Source organism: Channa argus, chromosome 12 (assembly GCF_033026475.1).
Source record: "Channa argus isolate prfri chromosome 12, Channa argus male v1.0, whole genome shotgun sequence".
Taxonomy (NCBI): domain Eukaryota; kingdom Metazoa; phylum Chordata; class Actinopteri; order Anabantiformes; family Channidae; genus Channa; species Channa argus.
This window is the reverse complement of record NC_090208.1, coordinates 23,905,962-23,932,234: the sequence shown is the minus strand read 5'-3', so window position 1 is coordinate 23,932,234 and position 26,273 is coordinate 23,905,962. Positions and strand designations below refer to the sequence as shown.

The window sequence follows — 26,273 nt, the reverse complement described above, 5'->3', positions numbered from 1 at the left end:
TAACAAATGGGAGGTTACCTCATCATTAATTGTTTAATCCTAATTTGGCATGTGAAATAAAACGTCAAACAATATTTAGTGATCATATTGATTCTTTCTCATGTTGTAAAATCTAATGAATTGATTGCGAAATGTGTCACAGTGGCATTTGCACTGTAAAGTATTTAGAGAATAAATCATGAACTGCATGTTTTAGAATGCAGATGTATCAACGTACAGTGAACTGTATCTGTCCTGCTGCCTTTAGAGCACTGTTGGGATTCACTAAACAGAAGATACGGAACCAGTTTAAAGCAGTTGTGGACAAGATCCAATTTATAGACGAAGATTTTAATAATAATAAAAAACCCAAAAATGATAGAGTAGCTTTTAAAAACAGAAAATTAATGTAATGTATACAATTCTGATTGCTTTATTTATTTATTTTTTTACAAGATAAGTGATCATTAACCAATTCCTACTTTTTAATATATGACTGATGCTGTTAGTAACTTTGGAAAAATAACTAAAACCCAACAATGCATATCACGGTATGACGCATATTAAGTACTCACCATCGCAGCCTCGTTCCACCTGGCCCACCCTGTGGAGGGCATCTGCGATCAGGTCGGGGAGTCTCCCATTCAGGTCTACGGAGGCCAGACAGCCCTGGTACCCGTCCCTGGATGCAATTAGCTTGGGCAGATTGCTGTACATGCTCTTTGTCACGCCACCGATGTACAGCTCTCCTGCAAAACATACATACATACATACTGTACTGCACATCCATGGAAACTGGGAAAACAATGTTTATGATACATTTTGCACAACATGTATTATTTTTGTATCAGTGTTTCTTATACAAGCTAAAATGTAAAAATAATCTTGGGCATATTCTCGTGTAAATCACATATATGGGATGCAGGATGCAGGCATCCTGGTGGAGATTAGAGTCACCGGGACACAATGAACTGAGACGTTAAAGCCAAGAAATGTTAACCTTCAGTCTTGTGTTTATAGCACATGTTATTTGAAAGAACATATCACTGCAGATGTGCTGCGGCCATGTTTTGACGAACACACGAATAGCTTACAGTTGACTCGACTGGATTGTAATTGCAGCAAGTCTGAAGAACTGCAAATAGCATGTGATGCTTAGAAAGATTCATTTCATGATCATGTCCATATATTGTTGTCTTCTGGGAGAAGAGCAGTACACACACAGCACTTTCTCAGGAAGGATGCAGCCTTTGTGAATCCTCAGCGAGGCTATAAAGCTGACTTTTGAAAAATCGCAGCGCTCTAATACAATTAAGGTCTCTTTACATTACAACATAAAAGAAAATATCAATCCACTTTTAAGCCCAATTATCTCTCTCTGTCTCTCTCTCTCTCTCTCAGACCTCTGTTTTGTAGAGATGTGCAGAAAATGCCCAGTGAAATTAGGAAAAACACAAAAACGGCCTTTGATGTAAGTGCATACGAATAAACACGGTTTGAAATGCTTCAGGCATTTCTCATATCAAAACGCTTACTTTACGCATTATCTTTAAGTGGGCATAAAGTGAACATCCAAGCAAAACCTTTCACACAACTGGGTGAGATCCTGCTACACAGATCCAGCTGAAAAACAGAACTTTCAACTTTGGCACTCTGAGAAGCAATGAGCCACAAGGTCAATTATATGTGGACTCCGTGAAATGGAATGAGTCAATGATGTTTGCCAACTCCTCTCTGAAATTAATGAGTGCTTGACACTTCATATTTCCCAGCTGGGGCTCCCGGGCATTATAATCAATACAATGAATTCATTAGCTGTCTGACTGAGTGATGTCCTGAAATCGTGGCTGTGAGAACCATTTAGCAAATATGAAATTATTGGTATGGAGTTAATCTCTAAAGAGCAAACAGCACATTTCCTGCAGATGTCAACAGCATGTTTGAGATTTCACTGCCTGACTGCAGAACTCCGACAAATGAGACGGGGGGGGGGAGCCACGCCAGATGTACAGTAAAAATTAGTCATGCAAGTTTTGTTTTCTTTCAGTAAAGTCAAGTCTAAAGAAGATAAATAAAGACGCAGCACACATGCACACACCCACTCTGTGTTAACTTTGGAGTTGAAAACTTTTGAATTTGAATTACAGATTTCTTTGGGTAATGTTCTGACTTCCTTGTTCATTTGGGCCTTAACCACTTTTCTTCACAGCAAACATTATAGTTCGTTCCCCTTATTTTCGAACGCCATGTAGATGCAATGTTGATATACAGGTGGTTATTGTGAAAGTTCCAGTTCCTAACATCTCACAAAAACTCTAACATCCAAGTTAGCATTTGAGCAACTCAGTTTCTTACCTAACAGTGTGCCAAGTAGTACTACATGCATAAATTCATGAGGCTCAGTGACCCAACACAAACTTTGATATATGTTTTTTTTTATTTTTATAAAGCAGAAGACTTTTATTTCACATTAAATAATCAGAGATCTCCTTTTGCATGATTACTTAATTAGTTCACAGAAAATGCTCATTTGGTTTCACTTTAGGCCTCTTACTAAATAAAACGTAAACTATATTCTATACCTACCTCACTGACAATGTCAACGTGTAATTCTGACTATTTGCCAGTGTTAAACAACTTAGCAGGGAAATGATGCTTTGAGGGTTTGTGGCTTGTTAAAATTTGTAAAAGTAAACAGCAGTGGATAAGACTAATATTTAAATGCTTTAATACATCAACATTTATTCTTACAATATAATATAGATACAACAAGACAAATGTTTCCGGCTAAATTATTTAAAGACTGTTTTAGAGTGGACAGTGGTACAACGAGTAACTATTTGCCTCCCAGCCATAATCTGGGCCCTGGGCCAGTTCTGCTGTCCCAGAAGTAATGAATGGCTGTGGTGGTGAAGAGCAAAAAGCGACACACAAGACAGGGCCAATTACAGCCTTGCAGACATCACTAGAGACCACCACCTCCAGATCTCTATGGTTACCATAATGACCTCTCAAGGGCCAATAGGGAGGAGTTGAGGTGCAATGATATGGGGCATTGAAGAACATCTGGCTTGTAAGGTAATGTAATATAGCCCAAAAATTCTGATTTCTGTGAGGATGGCTTCACTTGTTTCCCATGTCTAAAGCTCACATCTTCAGTTAGGATACAATGCGGTCTATCATTGGCAGCTTGGTTCAGCAGATTTTAACCACAAGTTTACCTTTTAAATGTCCTATAATTCACATTGCATATCGGAAAGTTTAAAGCCACTTCTAAAGCTTTGTGTGTTGCCAGGAGCAAGGCAACTTAAAAAATTGGGAAATGGAAGGAGTTTGAAACCTTCACAATTCTTCCTAGAGTCAGCACTCTGACTAATCTGAAGAATCAGCTTCTGGTCAGGGATGTGACAGACACTCACTCTAACATAGCCTCATAATTCTTCTCCAGAGAAGACCTTCTTAGGAGCAGTGCACCAATCAAATCTCTCTGGCAGGGGCTAGATAGTGGCCCTTTTGTGTAAAAGCCATATAGCAGTCTGCTTGTAAGGACATGTAAAGAACTTATAGAAGGTGGAAAAACATTGTCTGCTCTATAGAGACCATGTAACTCTCAGCACTAAGTCAGGATAGCTAACCATCTGGCCAGTACCATCCCTATGGTGAAGAATGCTGATGGCAGCATCGTGCAATAGAGTGCTTAAAAGCGTGATGGGGCAAAGAAGCTAGTAAGATTTGCAGAAAACTTCAGCGGGGTCCCTGAGTACAACCTGTGTAAAGTCAAGCACATACAGACTTATGCAAGAAACCTCAAGGCTGTTACAGCTGACAAGTGGCTTTTATAAAGTACTGAATTACCAATTTGAATACTTTTGTTGAGTTTGTAAAGAGCTAAATGAATACCAGATATTTAATATTATAATATTACTGATCACAATTTAAGGACTGAAAAGTCACTTTTATAAATAAAGTCTGGACATTTCTAAGCAACTGTTTATTTGGTCAGAGGAAGGAACCTTTATGTTTGAGTTCTGTCCAAAGGGACTGAATTTCCATGAAAAGAATCCATGAAACCAAGCTTAAACCTCCAAACTGTGCTTAATGTCGGAAATACTTCACCTTCTACAAGAACATAGTGAATTGGTAAGAAAAAAAGTTTACTTTTTGGACATTTACCATTTGAATGTAATAGCAGAGGGAAGTTATTCATTTATTCAATCATTACACCTCGCCAACTGAAGACTAAACCTGTATTTCATCCTTGCCTGTAATTGGCTCCCAAGTGAAGTGATGGCATGGCCGTGCAGTTATTGCCAATATCAAGCAATACTGTGATATCCATTATTTATATCCATCCAATAAGAGACGTTTGATAATGACAATGTGCCATGAATCCTCAAATCCTGCTCGGATCTCTAAACAAAACTCCGGTCTATCTTTTCAATTCCCTGGCTAACAAAAAGACGACCATTAACTATCATTAAATGCTCTATTAAAAAACCTCTGCCTCCCTCTTGAGTCTCCGCTCTCTCCTGTCTTTGCTGCTTGTGTTGCTATGCTCTCATGCTGGCGCTAATTGACAAATATTGAATAATTGCTGACGAGAGACACAGAAACGCATACAGACGCACACATATTCACTGAGGGCTGCGCAAATGAACAACTGTTAGGCAGCGGTGGTGTGCGTTATAGACAGGGCTGGAACAATGGCAGTCAGCAGGAAGATGCAGGGAATCCGTGATTGCTAATTACAGAGGCGCTTCGATCTGCAAAGATGCCACAACAAGACGATTGGTGTAGAGAATAAATGTTGGCGGTGCTTGTACGTTAATTGCTGATGCTAAATTATAAGTTGCAAAATTATGTTGTGCGTTGTGTCTCTGTGATTTAGATCTGTGTGTATCTGAAAACAAATTGTTCAGACAAAGATGCTTTGAAATTTGCAAGAAAAAAAAAAGACTGAAGGCAACTAAAGCTCTAATTATTTGATACAGTAGTGACATGTTTTCCCTAACAGGTGCATGCTTGCTGTCTTTCAGATCTGTGGTAACCACAGGTGGTACAATACATTTTCAAACTCTCTCCCTTCCTCTCTCTCTAAAAACTTCACTGAAGGCTGCTTCATGAGAATGAAGCAGCTGTAAAAACAGTAACTTGCAACATTGAGAGAAAATATGACTGCTACTACTAGAATGAAGCAGTATTAACTGTCTCTGCACATATTTTACATGCTGTCTCTACAATCTTCCATATTATAATTTGACCCAAAGCTCCATAGTATTCAAGGTAAATGTTTTGGCACTAAGTAAACCTTTCTCACACAAATGTGTGTTCATGCATTAATTACTGTTGTCTGTTGCAAGGTGCAGTGTGTCAAACATTGCATGGCTAAAATAATTCATAACAGATTTAAACTAACTACCAGCACAACAGTGATATTGTGTCTACAGTTGTGAATACAAATCCAATTTCCAGAAAAAGCTGGAAAATTGGGTAAAATATAAATAAAGAGAAGTCAATGATTTGCAAATTATTTGACACCTATTTCTGATTGTAAATTGTACAATTACTATATATCAAGAGACACATTGGCAACAAACACCTACAAAACAACTAATGAGGCTATTTGGCGACAGGTCAGTATCATGATTGCGTGTAAAATTCTTCAGAATCTTTCCGAAGTAAGGCAATGTTTACCACTCTGTGAAAAACTGATGGAAAATAGTTCAGAATGATGTAAAATTGCAAATAATATGGGGGATGATATACAGTATGCAATACAAAGACAACTGGATGGCTGTGATCTTTGGGCTGTCAGGCAGCACTGTAATTCTTTAGTAGAAATCACTGTATGTGCTCAGGAACACCAATAAAAAAAAATGTCCTGTCAGTAAACACAGTTTGGCAATGCATCCGCAAATACAGGTTAAAACCGTATTGTGTAAAGAATAAGAAAATATATCTGGAACATTACGATGTGAAAAACATGAGAAAAGTGTCTTTGAAGTACTGAGCAGCGGAAATACTATATGATGCAAGAGCAGAACATTTTGCTTTCAATAGAGCAGTTGGTCCTCAGTTAGCAAACACTTACAGAGTGTTAAAAGAAAAAGTAATGCAACACAGTAGTAAACATGTCTCTTCCTAGGTTTGAAAAGACTAAAAGAAAAAAAAAACATCATTCATTATTGGATATGTTGTTCCTGTAATATTTAAAATCTCTTCAATCATAATATTTACAAATCAGTGCATTTATGGTGTCTAGGTTTTTCTGGAAAAGGTTTGTACTTCAACGTCTATTCATAAACTGGTATTTATACTTCTTTTGACACGTTGAGCATTTTTAGTTTGATTCACAATTTCCTGTTACCTAGAAGGTATTAACCATTACTGGAGTATATACAGAAATCGAAAGTGTAGCTTGAGTCCAAGTATTATTTGTTGTCTTTGTACGGTGTATTAAAAGGTACAAAACTTGTTCCAGATTTTATCCAGCATTTTCCCTGAACAGAAAGTTTTGCTATGCATCATTTAATCGTACCAGCAGTATTTTTTTTTCTGAATAGATGCCAATCATTACACATTTTCATGATTTCATCCTTGCCGTAGAAACAGTTGACATTCAGATGACTGTGTTTATGTGTTTTGAATTATTCCCCCTCTATCAAGGCCGTGGTCTGTCTAATGTGCAGTTAATAACCCCCTTGACAGCAAGCTTTACAGAATACCTGAAGTCTTTTAGTGGCTCTGTAATCAATTAGGACAGAACCTGTTCTTGCTTTAAAAATGATGTAGGCTGCATCTCACCCGTAATTTCCCTACAGGGATTTATATCTGTTAGAGGAAAACATAACTGATTATTTTTTTTCCAAACACAGATAGAGAACAAAAGAGCAATTGTTTACCACCATGAAAACATTCCATTAAGCCTAACACAATAAGTTCATGTTTGAGTCCCTGACACAGCTCAGAACATGGCCCAGTGCTTGCTGGTAACACTTTTTGAAAGATTATATAGTGACACAGACAGGCATCATTACACACTTTCATGCTTCCTTTCTCGCACTATAAAATGTCATTCTGCATTCAGTGTCCTTTGGCTTTGCCTTTGCTGCACTCTCTCCTTTAAACTGCACCTCAGTTTTTCGCACTTTGCTCAGTCACTATCTTTTACTCTCCATTTTCCCCATATTTCTCTTCATCTTCCTGCCCTTTCTTTTCCAACCCTTTGCTCCTTGCACTCACACCATCCTCACCTTGTCTTCCTTTACTCCCCTTTCTGTCCTCCCTCTTTTGCTTTACTTGATGCCACTAAATGATATTGGGCACATATGACAGTAAAGGTTAGCTCTCCAGGCCGGCTCTCTGAGTGTTTTGTTGGTCAAAGGCGAATGTGTATAGACATTGTTTTTGAACCCATGAAGTCTTCAGGGGTCACTTTTGGGAGCTGGTCCACTGAAGCTGAATTAGTGACTGACTGTTCAGCTCACAGAGTTTCAGTTTAAAAATAAAATCATGATCAGTGCGGAAATTTCGGCAATGGATAAGGAAATGTACCCATGGCTTGTCCATTACGTGTCCAACAAAGGGTTTATTATTTAGTTTTCACTTAAAAACTCAAACTTTACTCTAATCTGTCTCTGCAATCCAGAATGAAATAGCTACAGTATAACTCTATGAATTAAATATATTTGTCTCAAGCTATTTTAAAAATCTAGTGGACTTATCATATAATGGTACGTAATAATGACGTCTCTCGTCTTTTCAAGATGAAAAGGACCCATAAGTGTAGTAAAAAAATAAAATAAATTTACATTCATCATACATTAGAATGGGGGCAACCATAGAATTAATTGTGACCAACTGTCACAATAGACTAATTGAAAAAGCAGGGATCAGTGTGACATGTCCATTTCTAAAATGCCCTACTTTATTTTTTCCAACTATTACTATTTATTACTCTTACAAACCATCTTCTGTACAGTGGTGTCTTCCTCTTTCTCTTTTTAACGTGGCCCTTTTCTCCCCAAACTATTCCCCTATTAGAAAGGAATACATTTTACCTGGCAGCCAGTATGAAAACCCAAAGGGCACACAGTTTAATTGCCTTACACATACAAAATGCTTTGCCGTTTACCATTTTCTTATTAGTAAAAGACAAACGGGGGACTCATCATTTCATCTATAATTTTCTTTACCGAGCCATGTATTCCACTTTTGCACACTTGTGTGTTTTATAATTTCATTTAGAGGACTTATCTGAGAAATCTGGACAGAGATCATCAAGCACAAACTGAATATACACATGTCTGTGCCTGTGTGTGGAAACAGACACACACAACACTCAGAAGAAGTGCTGTCTCTATTGTGTCCCACACCTAAGTAACTGGCTCTTGATGAAAGGGAGAGATGAAGCAGGAGAAAGGAGAAGAGAGGGTGGGAAAATGGCCCAAGCTCTGAGTAATGCCGTAGTAAATTGTAATGTGAGACAGGTCAGTGGGAGAAAAAAAGCTAAAACACACTGCTCTATTGCAGCACTCAAGCTACCTAGCCCATCATTTATTGAGAGTGCACTGACACTGAGCAGAAAAGTAGAGGGTGTAGAGAAGGACAAGGGAGGGAAATGAATAAAAACAAAAAAGAATTTGGAAAGGTTCAAAGACATGTGCTGTCATATTTAGAGTCATTTATTGTACCTCTTCAACTTGACATAACATTTGATGTCAGATTTACTGTACTTCTAATAATGAGGTGCTTATTTAGTCATTTAATAGGTGTCATCTGATGATAATAAGGATTAAAATTTCCCGCTGTCCAAAAGTGCTACGTGAAGGTATCAGTGGTGGCACAGTCAGGGGTTTAAATCCAAATCCAAATCCATCACAGTCCACTATTAGTGCTATCGCTGATTGCCAGAGGGAAAAAAACCACTAAACCAGAGCATTAGCTTTGTTAGAGCAGGAGAAAGGCCAACCTAAACAGCTAAGTAGCATCAGGTCTTGGCAATTCAGCATAACACTGGCAGCTGATGAGGGATGTGGTTTGACAGTTCAGGTTCCTGCAGCGTATAGTGAAGACTGGCCCTTCGGCCCCACATAGCACCAGTATTGAAGGCAACAAAGGGACAACATGTCGTGTTGGTGCTCGCTGTGGGAGGAGCTGATGTGTGAGAGGAAAAGGGAAAAGCATGACAGCCTAGTCAGTGACTGCCACAACCAAGTCTACAAAGTGAGGTACTGGCCTTTAGGAGTCAGGTGCAAAGGTTTGGCAGGGAAGTCGCTCTGCAAGGCCTTCACCACACAGGAGAAAAAAGGTAAATGGTAAATGTTCTGCACTTATATAGCGCTTTTCCACCTATCGGCACTCAAAGCGCTTTACACGGCTTTTTGTTCACCCATTTGCACTCACAAACACTCACACACGAATGGGGGAGCTGCTATGCAGCTGGCCAACACTCACAGCGAGCCACTAAGTTGGGGTTCAGTGTCTTGCTCAAGGACACTTCGACATGCGAAGAGCCAGAGATTGAAATATATTGGTGGACAAACAGTCTACCCCTCTACCTCTACCTCTTCCTGCGCCACAGTCGCCCACTGGTGAGCACAGAGGCTGCTGAGAGAGCTGAGAAAGCCTTGAGATGACTATGGTTCATGAAGGCAGATCAGTGGGCAACAGCTAACTGGATCAGTAGCAGAGGCCTGATCAACTCCAGTTGGGTTTCCTGGGAAAGGGTGTATGATGTTCCAAAAACGCCCAATTTTCCCAATCTGCTTCAGCGGAGAACAAAACATTTTACTGCAATACAAAGTTAAATAACTGGCTGCTTTGGTACCTGTAATAATAGCAATAATGGCAGTGAACTGTACTGATGATGATGTAGATTAGAGAAAAAAATCACAAATGATGAATGGATGGACATAGGTACAGACAAATATTGAAATATAGTTTGTAATTTAAAGAAAAATTAAAAGAGTTAGCTATGTAATACTTTGCCGACCTGCCAAAAAGGTCTCATTTTTAAAAGAGATGTCTTGGCCACCGAGTAATTATTTCATTAAGAGTATTAAAGTAGGAAAATAGATGAACTTATTTTCACTGACAGCTTCTTGGTTTGTGCACAGGCCACCAGGGAAAACCATCATCCTGGCAGGTACTAAAGCCATTAAAAGTCACATCTTAGTAAAATGCAAGAAGCCTGGGTGACTCTGCAATAAGTGGGTGTGATGGTCTCACACATCAGTGAAGTAAACATGCACACAGCGTATTTCTCTTTAAGCCTTCATGACTTTGTCATAAAAGTCTATTAAAGCCAGAGCAAAATAAGATGTCTGGTCCGCAATGGCTGGAGCAGTCAGCTGACGGGGTTGGGTGCCAGCATATTAAGACTTTTAAGCATTTTAAAACTTGAAGTCTTCAAAGCTAACACTTTATACTCTTCTATAAATGACAAAAAAAAAAGGTACTCAGTCAGCTGTAGTATTTACCCTCTAGATCCAAATTATTACCCACTGTGGTTTAAACTACGGCTGAACCAGAAATGATTTCTATTTCCACTGCTGGACAATAAATTTCAGTAAGGTGACATCACTGTCGTGTCCTTCAGTTAACACATCTACACTGCCCCTTGGTTACTGTTGCCCCACAGGTGCCTATTTTAAAGGCTATTAACATTGACATTACTTTATGGGAGAAGAGAAAGAGCTGTTCTTGTATGATAGATGACCTTTGTCGTACGGTAATGACATTTTATCACATCCCAATAAAACGCAAGGACAGAAACACCCTCATGATGCAACACGGTATGAATGATGCCAGAGGATCAATATAGATCATGTCGTATTACTATTCTGACAACGGCTCATGATGTGTAAGTACAAACGTTAATAAAGTGACATTGTAACGTTCATAATGATTGGTATAAAATAGTGTTGCCCTGAAGAGGCCCAATGCTAGACAGACAAAAAAAGGCAGTGGACAACAAACAGTACAGCATTGTTGGCTACTCGTCCTTGAGCTACTGTACAGTAGATACAGATCTCCTAGCAAATTCAGAGCTTCTGTGCTGCTGTTCATCCCACTCATCAGGTAAGGTATCAGGAACCCCCCCCCCCCCCATGTACTATAACTCGATGGGTTGGTGCCCCCTTCGACCAACGAGCCAATCACCAAAAAGGAGGGGTGGGCTAGAGCATACAGCAGGTCACTGTGGCACCCTTGCACTGGTTCCAATTACATAATTGTGGCAGGCAGGTTATGGGACCACTTTCTCTGCCACAAGCATGAATCCCACTTGAAGGAATAAGAAATCCACAAAAAGCTCAAAGTAGACCTGTTTGCCTGTCAAACTGAAAGTGTCAGTGGGCGGATGGATATATAGATGGATGTGGGAATGTGGATTGAAATAAAAAATAGTATTATGCCAGTTCTTGAGAGCTTTAAGTGAGATATGTTTTATACAATGTATATTGTTATAAAGATTGCATTTTAATTATTAATTCAATATAGGTCCCCGACTACATTCAATATTAGAAGTACTATACGTATTAGGCTACCAGGGTACTACTAGTCAGTGTTTTTCTGGATTTGTGTTTCTACCAGGATCCTAATGTCTGGAGTGTTAACGGTCAGTTAGTTATTCAGCAATTTCTAAATTCCTATTTCTAAAAGTGTGCAGTGTCATCGAATACTGTTAATAACCAGCAGGTAAAACCAGCTGCACTCTGTTGGTAGAGACGTATCCAAACAGACTCAGGGCTGTAATTAAACCAAAAGGTGGATACACAAAGTAACAAGGGAGGAGGAGGGGGGGTGGGGGTGGGGGGGGGGGGGGGGGGGGTGTTAATCATTTTCTAAATTAAGTTATTCTATTTCTACTTATTATTTTTTATATTAATTTTCACTGCCACGCCATTAAAGCATGTTAAGGATTATTTAAAAAAAAGCATACATGTCTTTACTATTACCAATTGTTTTTAATTTCAGCTTCAGTGTGACAATTGATCTGCTGCCAGAAAATGTCTTGCAGAACAATACACAGTGATCATCTTCCAGTCTTTCAGTTTTATGTTATTGAATAACTTTGAAATAAATTGAAATTCATTAAGCATCCAGCATCATTTGATGCTTTCCTCTGGGTCAGCTTGGACAAACTATTGTGAAAACTACAGCTCTTTCCCTTTAGTGAGTGCTTAGCCTGAGTAGGGACAGTTGGGGGGAAGACAATGGTTAGAATGTGGGTTAAACCTGGTCTGCGACAAGGTGCAAACAAGTTTTGGTATTGGGGCAGGATTAGCGACTAGCTTAGCTTGGTTTGTCAGACAGTGATATTAACCAGAAGGAGGAGGAAAGAAAGGCTATGGGGTGATCAAGCGGCTAATCTCAATTTTTAACGCGGGGCTCGTTAAAATGTGTGCACCAGTTTGTCTTTCTCTCCTCCTCCTCCTCCTCCTCTGTCTTGCTTGCCAAACCTCTCCTATATATTGTGTTTCAATTTGTTCTGCTTTTGTTGAAAAATGGAACATATTCAATGTCATCTCTTTACAATTCTACACAAGTATGCCTCATTAGCAAGCGTCTTCAAAAGAAAGGGACAGGCACCGTCGGAATGTGCTATGCCAAATTATTCCTCCCTCCCTGCATCTCCCCAACCTGAAAAATGCTTCATTAGATTTGTTCTACTGCTGATGGTGCTGCTCATTTCTCATCACTGTATTTAATAATGACATTAATATATCTTTGACAATGTCATATTCGTGTTACAGTAAAGCAGGTTATTTCCCTATGGGCAATGGGTGTTTGTGTTTTTCCTCCTCCACGTGACCAACATTGTTTATTTCAACTTCAGTTTTAAGACGGGAGAAAATACAACACACAGACAGCACTGCTATAACACCAACCAGTCACTAAAACACGCAGCTATTTGTTTTGTTCGCTCGACTAACTTTGATCCCTCACTGCTCCAGTTTTAAGAATTTGCATGTTATTATTCACCTCCAATCAATCAACAGCTTCCATCATAAATTATTCTCTTAAAATAGAAACAAAAGAGCTGATAACTATAGTTTAGTTTTACACTGTGAAATTAATAATGCAACAATGACATAGTGCAACTAATTTGTGCTTAAATGCTATATTATGGCTGTGATATCAGATAGTGAAACATGTAACAGAAGATATATTCTCATTTAGTCAGGGAACACTCACTAATTAACCTTAAGTGTCCTTGGTTTAAGAGGCTATGTGTAGCAATAATTAATTAATGATCAATATATCATTGTTAAATTAATTGTGATCCACAGCCGTAATTAGCATAAACAAATGGAGTCAATTAGCCTCTGTTAACCCCAAGAGGTATTATTGGTGTGAGCGGCCACAAAATTAAGAAATATCACATAAACCATAGCGCTTCCTGTTAGAAAAGAAGATTCTGCTGATTGTTTCTGCTATGTTCCATAAAGGACGGCGTTCGTTCTTGTTTATTTTAAGTAATGTTACGGAGGCCTCCAAAAAGTAGGCTATTAATAACACCTGGCAAGTGTAAAACATGTTTGAGTACAACGAAAAAGCTTTTAGAGCTGAAACGTTTCAGTCTATGAACGTGAAAAGATTTAACCCAATGCGAAACATTAAAAAGGGAAAAACCCAAACCCTATGGAAACTAGCCTTCATAATATGAAACATAAAAACAGCAGGCCCGTTGACTCTCCTGCTTGGGTTGCGTCGGAGGAAGGAAAGCTCTTCTTTGCTCCTGAAGCTATTCAGTGATAATTAATGTCATTTCAGAATGATTTAGTACGAATGTCCAGTCTGTTTTGCACATAACAGAGCATCCAAAGATGACCGAGGAGAGAACAAATTCACCTGAACAAGAAGTCCTAGTTTAATAAAATGTAGTACAGTATGTGAGTGAATTGTACATAGACTTTCTTTCTAACCCTTTGTTCTATTTTCAGCATGTAACCGAATGGTAGTTTTTATCTAGCTATGACGAAGACTGGAGTCACTGGTCATAATGAGTAGAATAATTTCACCCATCAACAAGCACACATCTGGGAAGAATCATGAAAGTTTGCTTCATGATGACAGTGGTGATGTTAACTTTCTCTATTACAATGTTTTAGCCTCTCTGGCATATTTGATAAAGATCGTGTTAGTAGTGTTGCACTGCAGAATGAACAAAGATATTGCAGGGCAGCAATATAGAAATACCTTGCTATCACTGTGTTCTGCAGGTTATTAAGTGGAATGCGAGTCATATTCTCTGTGGTGCACTGTACGCTCAACATGTCTTCTTCTGAGACATGCGTTCGCTATAGAAACTCGATCCACTCATTCCTATCCTTGGGGACTGTTGTGTGTTGTTCCCCCCACCATACTTTAGCTGACAAAGAGGCCTTGCCTTGAAGATTTTTTTTTGCCTGTCCAAAAAACAAAGAGTAGGAAGACAGAGAGCACAAAACCCATTTTCCCCATTTTCTCTGGGCAATTACACAGATAAAGCTTGGAGAATTTTTTTTTTCCCTTTGAAATGCAGGCAAGAAATTCTGTTAAAACAGAGCAAAGAGATTGTGAGAAATGGCTTATTGTTGCTATTTCTTTGATTTGCAAAGCTTTGTGTGTGACTGATGAACAGTCGCCAAACATGAACGTGACATACTGTGTGTGTGTGTGTGTGTGCCTGGGTCTAAAAGTAAAAGGGAAGACAAAGTCTGCCAATCACGTTCGGTTTGTCTATATATGTAAGCATTTGTCTACAGCCATTCTCCCCCTAGATGTTTAGGTTTGGAGGTCTGGTCCTTTGCTCTAGTGTTTATGACAGAGACGACAGTGTTTGAATTACACATGTATTTTGGCAGAGGGCCACAGGAGAACTACAGAGTAAGCTCTGAATGCCCAATTAGATGGAGGAATTGAGGATAGAGACATCCCCCCCCCACTAAAGTCCTCTGAAGCAAAATTTACACCTATTATCCCTCCTCCTAGATCAAGGCTGCTTCAGCCTCCCTCCCCTACAGGCAGGAGTTGTTCATGTAAACAAATGCCCCCCTAAAAATAAAGACATTTTAAACCCAGCAGCTAACCAATTAATACCACAGATGGAGAGGTTACTCCTCAGCCATGTATATTGCGTTGATTGCGTGCTGAAAAGGCTGTGCAGCTGCCTTCTGTTTCATTTGTCGAGACAAATCATTCAATGGAATTGTCTGCAATTTTGAAAATGCAAATGCAGTCATTGTCGCTGCATGGCTCTGTGGTGGGCAGCTGAGATATCTTGTCTGCTCACGCTTGGTTGATGGTGGTTTATGAGAAGGATGTACATTCGTCGATTAATCACCCGGGCTGAGCGAGGGAAAGCCAACACCGTTCGCAATGCTTGAAGAACTGCTGCTTGTCCCAGTAATGGGAAAACAGATGATATTTACATTGTGTAAATCATAATGAGATGCGTGTCTCTTCTGCTTATGAAAACGCAAAAAGGTTAGTTAATAAGCGTTTCTGCTTGATCAGAAAGGACAGTGCAACTTGGCTGCAAGAGGGAGTTTTTAGGAGTTTTAAGATTTGGAATAGTGTGGGATAAATGTCCTGGCCACAACACATGGCACAGTCTGCAAGATAGCAGCAGGCTTCCTTAAAAAGCTCATTGACTGTCTCTTAACGATTGTCCTCGCTAGTTTTAGAGCTGATTGACAGCAGTATTTTCTACAGCTTAGACCGAAGCAATGAATTAAAAACAAAACCACTCCAAAGACACTGGTTTCATCACATTACTGTAAAGATCACCAGAGACTGTACACAAGAGACTAGCTTTAGCTATCAATCGTGTAAAAAATACAAGTTGGTGTACTCAAAAAACTAAACAAAAACAAAAACAACCCTCAACAGCATACATTAATATAACTAGAATTATTTATCTCTCTGTTGATAATGCAGACTTGTGCAAGAGTATAACGGCACATGAAAAATATGACAATTACATTCCTCCTCAAAAGTACAATTATGGTCAATAGTTAGTACCCGCTTTTTTAATTCCATGTTATTTGGTGGGGGGGACCCAAAATGTTGGGAAAATGTGTGAAACTTCAATAAAAACAGAATTTGCAAATCTCATCCACCCATATTGTATTTACAATAGCACATAAACAACATATCAGATGTTGAATCTGAGACATTTTACCATTTCATGGAAAATATTAGCCCACTTTGAATTTGATGGCAGCAACTCATGTCAAAAAAGGAAACGCGTCAACAAAAGGTTGGAAAAGTAATTGCCATAAAATCAGAAACAGAAAAACCTGAGGGGATCTTAGGGGATCTGTCTGTCAAGCATAGCGGTTGAGGGGCGATGATCTGGTCGTGCTTTGCAGCCACAAAACCTGGGCACATTGCAGTCATTGAGTCGACCATGAACCCTCTATACCAGAGGATTCTAGAGGCAATGGTGAGGCCATCTGCTGACAGCTACAGCTTGGTCTAAACAGTGTCAAGCAACAGGACAATGATCAGCAAGAAGACCAGTAAATCTACATCAGAATGGCTGAAAAATTAAAGAATTAAGGCCCAATTGAAATGCGGTGGTGGGGCCTTAAAAGAGCTGCGCATGAGCAAATGCCCAAAAACCTCGACGAACTGAAGCAATGTTGTGAAGAACAATGGGCACATAATTCCTCTACGGTGATGTGAGAGACTGATTCATACAGGACATTATTACTTTAAGTTATGGCTGCTAAAGGTGGACGTCCAAGCTATTGAATTGTGGGAGAGTTTTTCCTATTTTTGGCTTCGTTTGTCTTAAGGTAAATAAATGATGACATACTAAAACCACTGTAGCTAATTTTAAACTCTTCGTTCTCTGTGGCTTATAAAAGCTTGTTCTGTTTTTCAATCTTTAGCCCAGTGCTATCCCTGACACGCCTTCTTCTTTTCATGTCTTTTGTACATCTTAAATACCTCCAAAGACCGAAACCTGAAAAAGAATAAGCCCAGCAATATATCACTTTGGGGCAACTTTTCACATTTTGACTCCTTACAGCTTTCAGTGGTCTCAGGGGCTCATCATGACTCCTGATGGGTCTTACACAACAACCCACATCACTTCACAAGAGTACTCTAATCTCTGGGAAATGACACAGGTGGAAGCAGATCATCCTCAGCCAATCTTCATGTTAGCACAGACGGGAACTTTAGCATCGGTATTGCTTCTCTCTGTCCGTCATTGTTTACTGTCAACATCCTACTGTCTCTCTTCTGAAGCAAATCTCTTTTCCTCTTAGATTCCCTACTTTTATTTCTATTCCGTCACTCTGTGCACTGCAGGAAGTCTCTCTCAGGCATTCGAAATGCCCATTGGACAACCTGACTTCTGAGGACTAAAGCCTACAATTACCCGTGCTTCCAGTCTCAGTCTCCCAGCAGACCAGAGATACCTATTTAAACTTAAGTGCCTTGTAACCACAGCTATTATTTCAAGATGATTCCCGAGGGCAGGCTATTTTAAAGTCAAAGAAGTAAAGGTGTCTCCATCAAAAGATAGTCATCGCATTGCAGGTAAAAGTCAAGTGTACCCAGTCAAACTGTTTTTTGCCAGTCAGATGAGGCATTTCGGTGGAAATAAGTATGTGAAAGCAAAAAACAGGATGAAGTGACAAGCGGCCATTGTTTTGGGAACAATTCTTTTTCATCTTGGTCTACAATGCTGGATTTAGGTCACATTAGGAGTGACTGGCAAAGGATATTGCACCGTTATTGCCCTGTTCCCGTAAAGCCAACATCTGCCGAATGAAAGGGGACGGTCTTTCAAGAGGAAGAGGATGGGCTAGATGTCTGCCAGGCATTTGTTAGGATTCATTTTACCCATCTACTCTTGTTTGGCAAGCACACATACACTTGGCATCAACCTTAATATATCCTCGACCTTGTAATTCAGGAAACAATGTCAAAGGGAAAAAAGTATGTATTCATTCTACCGAGGTAGAAGTAGGCTTTGTGTATTTCTAGTCAGAATTAAAATGTTTTTCAAGACAAATTCAGCAGTAAACTACAATAAGTGAGACTTCCTCATTGACTAAGAAAACCAATGGGTGTATAGAGAACCTACTCGCAAAGCCACTGTGTAAGTCTGATTTAGATGGATTTGAGCTGACATGTGTTCATGGCCACCTTCCAACCTGACATAAGGGGCAAACCAAGGATGACATCGCAATTTTATATTAACAATATTTTAACAGCAAGCAATGTTTGGTTTTTTTTTGGTTTTTTACCTTTGAGGTCCAAGTTGCGGGCTCCATTGGAGTGCTGAGTAACGGTGCGTGAGTCAATCTTGAGCGTATGTACGTTGTTCGCATCCCGGGACACCACCACATTGTGCCATTGGTTGTCATTGAGTGGCTTGTCTGAATTGCCCTTCATCAGCGACGGCCCGTTGCCAAGATCAAAGACGTAGTGAACATACCTTCGTGAGAACATACAGAGAAAGGAGTGTGTGAGTGTGTTTGTCAAGGTTAACAGCTTTTTCTTTTCAGAAAACAAGGACAATAATACTTATTTGGCTTCACTTAAGAAATTGTATTTTCTCATAAACTTTCTGATAGACCTTGTTTCAATGATACACACTGATCACAGTCAAAAGCACTCAACTATAATTGTTTAGATGAAGTAGGGGAGTTGACTCTCCTACCTTGTTTCTAATAAGTCCTGTTCTCTAAGAGCACATTTCTATAAAAATAATACTACAAGCACATGAGGCTTGGGATTTCTTTTGTTTACTCAGCGGTTTGACATGTAAATATAGAAACCGGCTTTTGTCTAAAAGCCTCTGTTTGCCCACAGGCAGACAAAGTGGCACAGTTCCCTCCTTCACAAAAATATGGCTGTCTTTTGTGTTTTGGGTTAAGGCTATTGTGTTCGTTTCATTCAAGGTATGTGTGTTTTTGTTTTTTTTCTACCCCAATTCCAATTCCTTTATGCAGCCTCTTGTCTTTGTGTGGCAGAAGCAGCTCATGCTTTGTGTTGTAACATTGGCGAATATAGAGCACAGGAGGAAGAGGTTCAAGGCAAAGGCTCTTTCTGATAGTAAAATTTAAGGTGACACAATAAACAATTCAAATGAGTTTAGTTCAGGTTTGAGCTAAAAAAAAAAAAAGAATCAAACCAAATACCCAAATACGATCTGGGAAATGCACTATACAGACAATTGTAATGTAAATAACCAAAACACAAGGAGAAAAAAAAAACGGAGTGGGGCTCGCAGAAGAGCTTTTAAGATGATTAAGATTCCTCACAAACATAAAGTAACTGTCTCCCAAACACTCCTGATTCACAGCAGCATAAAATGACCTACTGGTCCGTGTCACATTGAAAAAAAAAAACTACATTTAAGTTTTTTTATTTTGTTTTAACGAGTTTTTATGAGTTAAAACAGTTACAGTTTTAATGGAAGTTCAGGATTGCATTCTAAATTGGTGTGGCGATCATTTGGCAATTCACCAGACTCTGTTAGACACACAGTGTGCAGTTGGTTTTATTTTGCAAGAAATGGACTGCATTGCTTCTCCAAAGTAAGATTACAGCAAAATCCAAAAGGCGATGCATGATGTTCATGACACAACATGAGCTGCGGGCCTCAGGGCTTTCACGTTTTCTTTCAATGGCAGTTTAGAAAGTGACTAAAAAATGTCATGGAAGTGGAGGAAAAGTAATAGCACCACTTTGTGGCAGAGGTTGAATGAGTTTATGGAAAAGAAATAAAAAAATGTGGTGCATAAAACGCTAGCATTTCACATTTATGGTCATGCAGGTAACTAAAATTACATGAACTCACCCCTTCACCAGTTCCACAACAATGAAGTCGCTTCCGTCTCCAGAATTAAAAAGCATCAGGCCGTCAGGCGTGGTGGTCTTGAACTGAAAGAAGAGGTGCATTGAGGCGTAAGCTTGTAATGTGGCTAAAGCTAAGTAGCTGCCTTTCGTTCGAAACGTCACAGGATCTGCAATGATGTGGCGCATGCCAAAGCGGGCGTTCAGCTCGCAGTAAGAAATGTCCCCATTTTTACACTGGTCTAAATATGGCACACCGTTGAAGCTCAGGCCCTGGAGATGGCCAATGAAGTTTGAGGGCACCACGGATATGAAACGTCGCTCTGTCATGATGCCGGTTTCAATGTTGTGGAACTCAAGACGTGTGTGGGCACCAGTCATCTGGCCTGAAACGTTGGAGGATAGAGAAAAAAAACTGCATTAACCCAAAACACATATAGCTGCAGAGCAGTTTGTAATTTCTATGGAAATTGTATGTTGAACACAATTAATAATATTATAGCATATTAAACTCTTATTTTAGCTATTGTAATAATTTCATGATGAGTAATTGTGGTATATGTGTATTATGCTTATTAGATCTTAAAAGTGATTTGAGTGACTTGGCAAACACTGTGTGTGTACTGTATATGGTTTCTCCGCATAAGATACAGCACTTGTTTGTTGAAAGCTGTAGTGAAGGACATATTACAACCGTAATACTGCAGGAAATGTCTTGTTACTGCTCAACAAACTGTGTTTACTGAGAGATGCAGAGTAATACGCTGGGCATACTGCCAGTTACAATGCCTTCACTGCTGAAACCTGGCCAGCTCGACGAGTTCGAGCTTCACCGGGTCATTCCTTGCTTCCGGACTCAGCGTGCCCACTCTCTTCTCTTCATGTAGCTCACACCTTCCTTCCTTACCTCTACTCTCATCTATTGCTCTGCCATCGTTTCACCTGAGGCCACAATACTGAGTGCCTGTGACTCTACCTGGTTTCTTGACCTTTCATTCTTCAGTTGTTATTTTCTTACTGGTGGAAAGAACATGTTCCTCAGTACGTTGTACACAACTGTTCACTCCTATTAAATATACGTTTGAAAACCCACTTCCTCTTTCTTGCTCAGTCTACATTACATACACTTATCGTTATCGGTAGTATTTACTCTGAATAAAGTAACATTTTTCACACTAACTAGTCCCACAAAGGAGTTCTTCTAAGTCCCAACTAACCTTCCACTGTGACATTATCCACAGACAGCTGCAGGCTCTTGCCTCTTCGCACCACCTTCACTGTGTGCCACTCGTTGTCGTTCAGCTTCTGCCCCGCAAACAGTATCTCAGGTCCTTTGCCTGTAGTGGAGGGGGGGGGAATCCAAATCACAAACAGCACAGCAGGAGGAGTGAGTGCGCCTACTCATGCATCCACACGCAGTTCACACAGAGTTAAGTGGCAGAGTAAGTGGAGAAAACCTGCATGTTTGTGAAACACATTCACACTCAAAGTACAATGGTAATGAAGTAGAACATATATCCGGCCCGACAGACAGTAAAATCCAATGTATTCTCGGCTGCTCACAGCGTTGCAGCAGGATGTCAGAGACAAAAGGACAAATAAGTCACAACTAGCTCAAGAAGCAGATTAGAACAACAGACAGCCAACAATGGCTGAAAAGGCTGTATTATGAAGCCGAGCCCTGCTTTCCCCGAACATCTTGTGTCTCAATGACTCTGCTTACACACCCCATAACTGGGAGATGATGGGGAAGACCAGACGGCTTAACCGCTCATCCCTGAAAACACCCTACACCTTATTTCCTCCTTTTTACCTCTCTACACCTTATTCCCTTTTGACCTCCATTGCTGTTGTTTCACCTCCACCACTCGAATGAGACAGCGTTTTACGACAGCATACGCTGTTGCCAAAACACTTATTATAGCCATATTTACTTTAGCATCATTTCAAAGTGGTGAAAATGCTTTTCATACTCTGCCAACGGCGCATCCTGATTAAATTATTAAAGAGTTAAATTCTCAGTGAGCGATAGTGACAGCAAAAGAAACAATGGATTCTAATTAAGACAGCGGTCATGAATGTCTTCTTTCAATACACTATAATGAGAACCGTCAAGTCAGTGACTGGCACTGGGTAACAGCTATGTCAAAGTCTGTTTAAGGGTTAAAACTGAGGAAAGGTATGTCGGCATAGCTGTAAAGGAAAGCCTGGCTGTGGTGGGCATGAACAGAGTCATGGCACAGAGGTGAAAGTAATCACTGATCAGAGAGAAGACTCAGTAAACAACAATATAATGAGGTGAGACTTCCACCTCATTGGCAGCAGGGCAGACTAAAATAGCAGAATGCCAGAGGAGACCAGTCACTTCCATTAGGCCACCTCCTGTACCCTCCGTGCTTTCAGGCAGCTGTGGAGTAGGAGCAAGGGCCATTGTGTCATTGTGGCTGGTAAATAAAGAAAGCATGACATCAAAAGAGACCAGCTTTCTCACACCATTAATACTGAGGATTTGTTTATTACAGATCTAATATTAGAAATCCCACCTCACTTCCAGGGTCAGTGGCTCTTTTGTGATGGCTGGAGCCTGAGCCTATTATAGCAGGTGCTTGAGTGGATGATTTAGTGAAGCCAGACGAAATGTGATTGTCCCTTTAAAGTTGTGTGTGAAATTATTTAGTGTAGAGGGAGAAAAAAAAAAAACAGTCACATCAATTGATAGCCCTGCTTGATGTATGTGTGTGTGTGTGTTTTTCATGGGTTGTTTGCTCTTTGGCCATGTGAAATTTTTGATGACGCCATTTGTTAAGTGAATATTAAGGGAAAATGTTTTATATTGCTGTGAAGAGAACAACAGTGGATGAAAGAAAAGCTAAGGCTGATACAAAGATGTGGAAGGATGGAGAGATGTGCAAAATCAGATAAAGACAAAAAAAAAAAAAACAATCCTACAAACTCCTAAGCCTAAAGTGCATCAACAGCTGAGCTGGCTGGCTGATGTAAGATCGTAAAAGTTAGAAGAGTACAGTGCAGTACAAATGAATGGGAAAGGCTACCCTTTATAATGGACCCCATGTAATATTTATTTGGTTTGGCTGCCACAGGCCACTGGAGAGCAAGGGCCACTGCTGCACACACAGCAAGAGCCATTTGGCCATAATACCACTAACAATTGGGGGCAAAGGATATATGTGGTGCTCTGACTGGGCCAGCCAAGCAACAAAAAGTTCTGAGCAGAAGGCGGTAAAAATGCAGCCAGGGACCCATTAGGTTGTAGGGACAAAGTGTGACACACAGTAACAACAACACTTGAGGAAAAGAACAGGAAAAGGTTGGAATGCAAGTTTACTGCCATTCTCTTGTCTGTGAGGGTAGATGAAGGGGTCAGAGTTTAGGCTCTGCTAAGTTCACAGCTATGACCATAAAATAAAACAGAATTTGGCTTTTGTCTGCGTTGGCCCCATAGTGGCATCAGTGTTGGACAATAACAGTGATTGCCTCAAAACCCCACTTTGATGAAGCACCTGGTGTTGGCTCACTGTGCTGCATGGCTGACAGCGACGTGAAGAAAGACTTACTGGACTGCCGAGGTAACACGGCAAACAAGAAAGCTAAGAGCTAGCGGCCCAGGGATGAATGAGCCGCTAAGCCTTTAATACAGCCACTGGCAGACAGAAGTACTCATTGCTAGAAAAACAAAGTGAGATGCAGGTTCAACTGACAGAAGAAGTGGCCATTATTAAAATGCAATTAATTCTCCGCCTGCCACTTTGTGCCATCTCTTTTTTTTTTTGAGATTGACAGGGCAAAGGGCTGAGATCACATATACAGAGGCTTCTGTCTCTTCATCTCTTTTGTTTCCTTTCCATGCACTTTCTGAATGTGTCACATGGGAACCAAAGAGGTGTCAGGGGGATTTGTGAACTAATAGCCAGGATTGTGTATTATTTCCACTGACTGCACTAACGCACCCAACACAAGAGGTGCAATGCTGTTGGGCTGGACTGTTGCATAATTACCAGGAGTCATCCATCATTGGTTGCTATGTTCTTATTGTAAACAACCTTGATTAATGCAATGGGATGAATGAAACACAAGCTGTCAGGTTGGTGCCATCAGTCTCTATTCAGGCCGTGTGGTTGCTGCAGCAGCAGTGAGTGCTTTAGCCCAGTTATAATTATTATGTCTAAACTCTAATCAAAACAACTTGAGAGTATGAAGCTGATCATCAGCGTTTAGTGGGCAACATTTCTAATATGACAATCAGGAAATGAAAGATGACAAATGTTTTGTTTGTCTGTATGGCTCCTATGTCCAGATGTTTCCCAGTCCACTGATGAATATGTGTAAACTCTAACAAAGCTGATGCGTATAAAAAAGAAGCTTCTGGCAAAGTGATGTTGGCAGACACGGAATTCTTTCATTATGCTTCTGTTTGTTATAGGCACACAACTCCAAGGGAAAACACAGACTATAGGGGAAGGAGAGCAAAGCTATCAGGTATGTTTTATTTTGTTTCTGTTGCATTCTGCATAAAACAGTACATTCTGTGGTTTAGAGAATATCGCCACTGACACTTGGAATCATCCCTAACTGATGAGAGCCACTGAGTGAGCTTTCCCAACATGGTTGTTACGCTAACAAGCGTGGTGAAGTCTGATGCTGGCCGGAGGGGCTTGAAGTCCGACAAAGGGTATCCATCAGTGCTAACCAATGCCGTGGCCAAAACAACAAAGCCACAGGCAGTGCCTGGCAAGCAAGTCTGCTTCTGGACTAAAAGCACATCTGGAGGTTCCAACTGGAGGCTGAAATGCTCTGAAAAAGGAAGTTTTAGATTTGCAAAAAAGCTGTGTACATTAAGATGTAGCACGGTAAAATATCCATATCAGCATTCACAGAAGAAAATAAAGGAACAGAAAACTATTATGTAACAGTGTAGTGTCCTGAATATGTCATTTTTGCCATTTTGTTTCATTGTAACGCAAACTGAGAATCGGAGTCTCTTTGTGAACTGTGTTCCATAATAGTAATTAACTTTGTACAACTGCATCATACTATCCTGTACAAGGTTTGACAAAACCTGCCATACTCAAGTACTGGGTACAGTAGAGGATGCCAGTTCAAGCTATGTGATTCAAATTCTGTGGAAGAGAACATAATTATGAGCAGCTAGTGCTCTGGGTTTCTAAGGTCACAGACTTCTGCAAAGCCACACACATTCGTGCTTCCGCACACGCACACTTGCAAGCACCCATGAGAGAAAAGAAAATATAACAGTGGACTGGAGTCCAATTAAAATGGGCTCAAGAAAGAACCACACTCCCCAGTGTTTCATTCTCGGCTCAGCAGCCCCACTCTGAGGAAACAGAGAGGATGCTGATAAGGAGTGTCATCAAAAAGAGGACATGTAAGAGAGCGGGAGAGAGATTGAGGAAGGGGAGGAGAAAGAGAAATAAGAAAATGCAGAGATGAGGGAGGATACCAGATGAGTGGAAATGGATTTTTCATGCCGAGCACTAGATGAGCATAAAAAATGCAACCGGAAAGACTAAATGCTAAGCGGGGGGGAATTGTAATGCTTGGATTCTTTGTGGATTCATAAGGAAAATAAAGGGAGAGAAAAGGACGTTTCAATCCAATTGCTGCTTAGCAAGAAAATGAAAGTTGGGGATATGTGTATATGCGGAATGTATTTAAGACGTATTCATGTTTATGATTAACAGTTCACTACCAGGTGACAGATCTCACGCAATCCCGTGGTGCATCCATCTCGTAGAACACATCTACAGTACACAAAAAAAAAAACCCTTTCAAATATATTATCTGGATCATACGAAAATTGTGGTTAGTTCAGATATTTAACTGTATGAAAGGCAGTTTATTGAATGTGACATTCAATTCATGATCTGTTTTCTAATTATGCGGTTTAATCACATACAGTATGGTTCATGAATAAAACATGAGAAAATACTGGGCAAAAATAACTTGAAAAAAGATTTTAGAATAAGGCTCATCATCAACAGTAATATGAAAAAAAAAAACACTAATGCTAATGGATTCAAAATGTTGTTTCACTAATCACTAAAAAACACTTTTTATTTCTATTTTCTTTGTTTGCTGTGACTGAGGACTAAAACACAGCAAGTATCGTTAACATATTTTCCATGATTTCCAATTACACAATAAACTGTAACAAATCAACTATTACCAATTACCAAGGATGCCTGGGATCCGGCAGCTCAAAATTCCCCCCATTCCACTCCACACCGGCAACATTAGTCATTTAGATAATAATATTTCCCTTGGGCTTTCAGAACTTTCACCGTCCATTATGCCCCTCTGGCAAAAAAAAAGAAGATCATTTTCAAAGTTGAAATAATATCCCACTCTCATTCATTAGACGAACAGATAAAATGAAAAGCTGTTTTTAATGATTCCAACAACCCCCACAAACAAACAGTTTCCCTCACTGACTTATTAACCTCTCG

The 26,273-nt window shown here is 39.9% G+C and overlaps 1 protein-coding gene across 14 annotated transcripts in view; it reads right to left on the bottom strand.

Moving 5' to 3' along the window:
- nrxn2b (neurexin 2b) overlaps positions 1-26,273 on the bottom strand; it is a 628,821-nt gene that overhangs the window by 263,722 nt on the left and 338,826 nt on the right. For all 14 annotated transcript variants that reach the window (XM_067524264.1, XM_067524265.1, XM_067524260.1 and 11 more), the window contains 4 exons: positions 21,006-21,125; positions 19,793-20,174; positions 18,234-18,424; positions 555-728 (listed from right to left, as the gene is read on the bottom strand). In XM_067524264.1, coding sequence (XP_067380365.1) covers positions 555-728; positions 18,234-18,424; positions 19,793-20,174; positions 21,006-21,125 — 867 coding nt within the window. The remainder of the gene's footprint in view (positions 1-554; positions 729-18,233; positions 18,425-19,792; positions 20,175-21,005; positions 21,126-26,273) is intronic.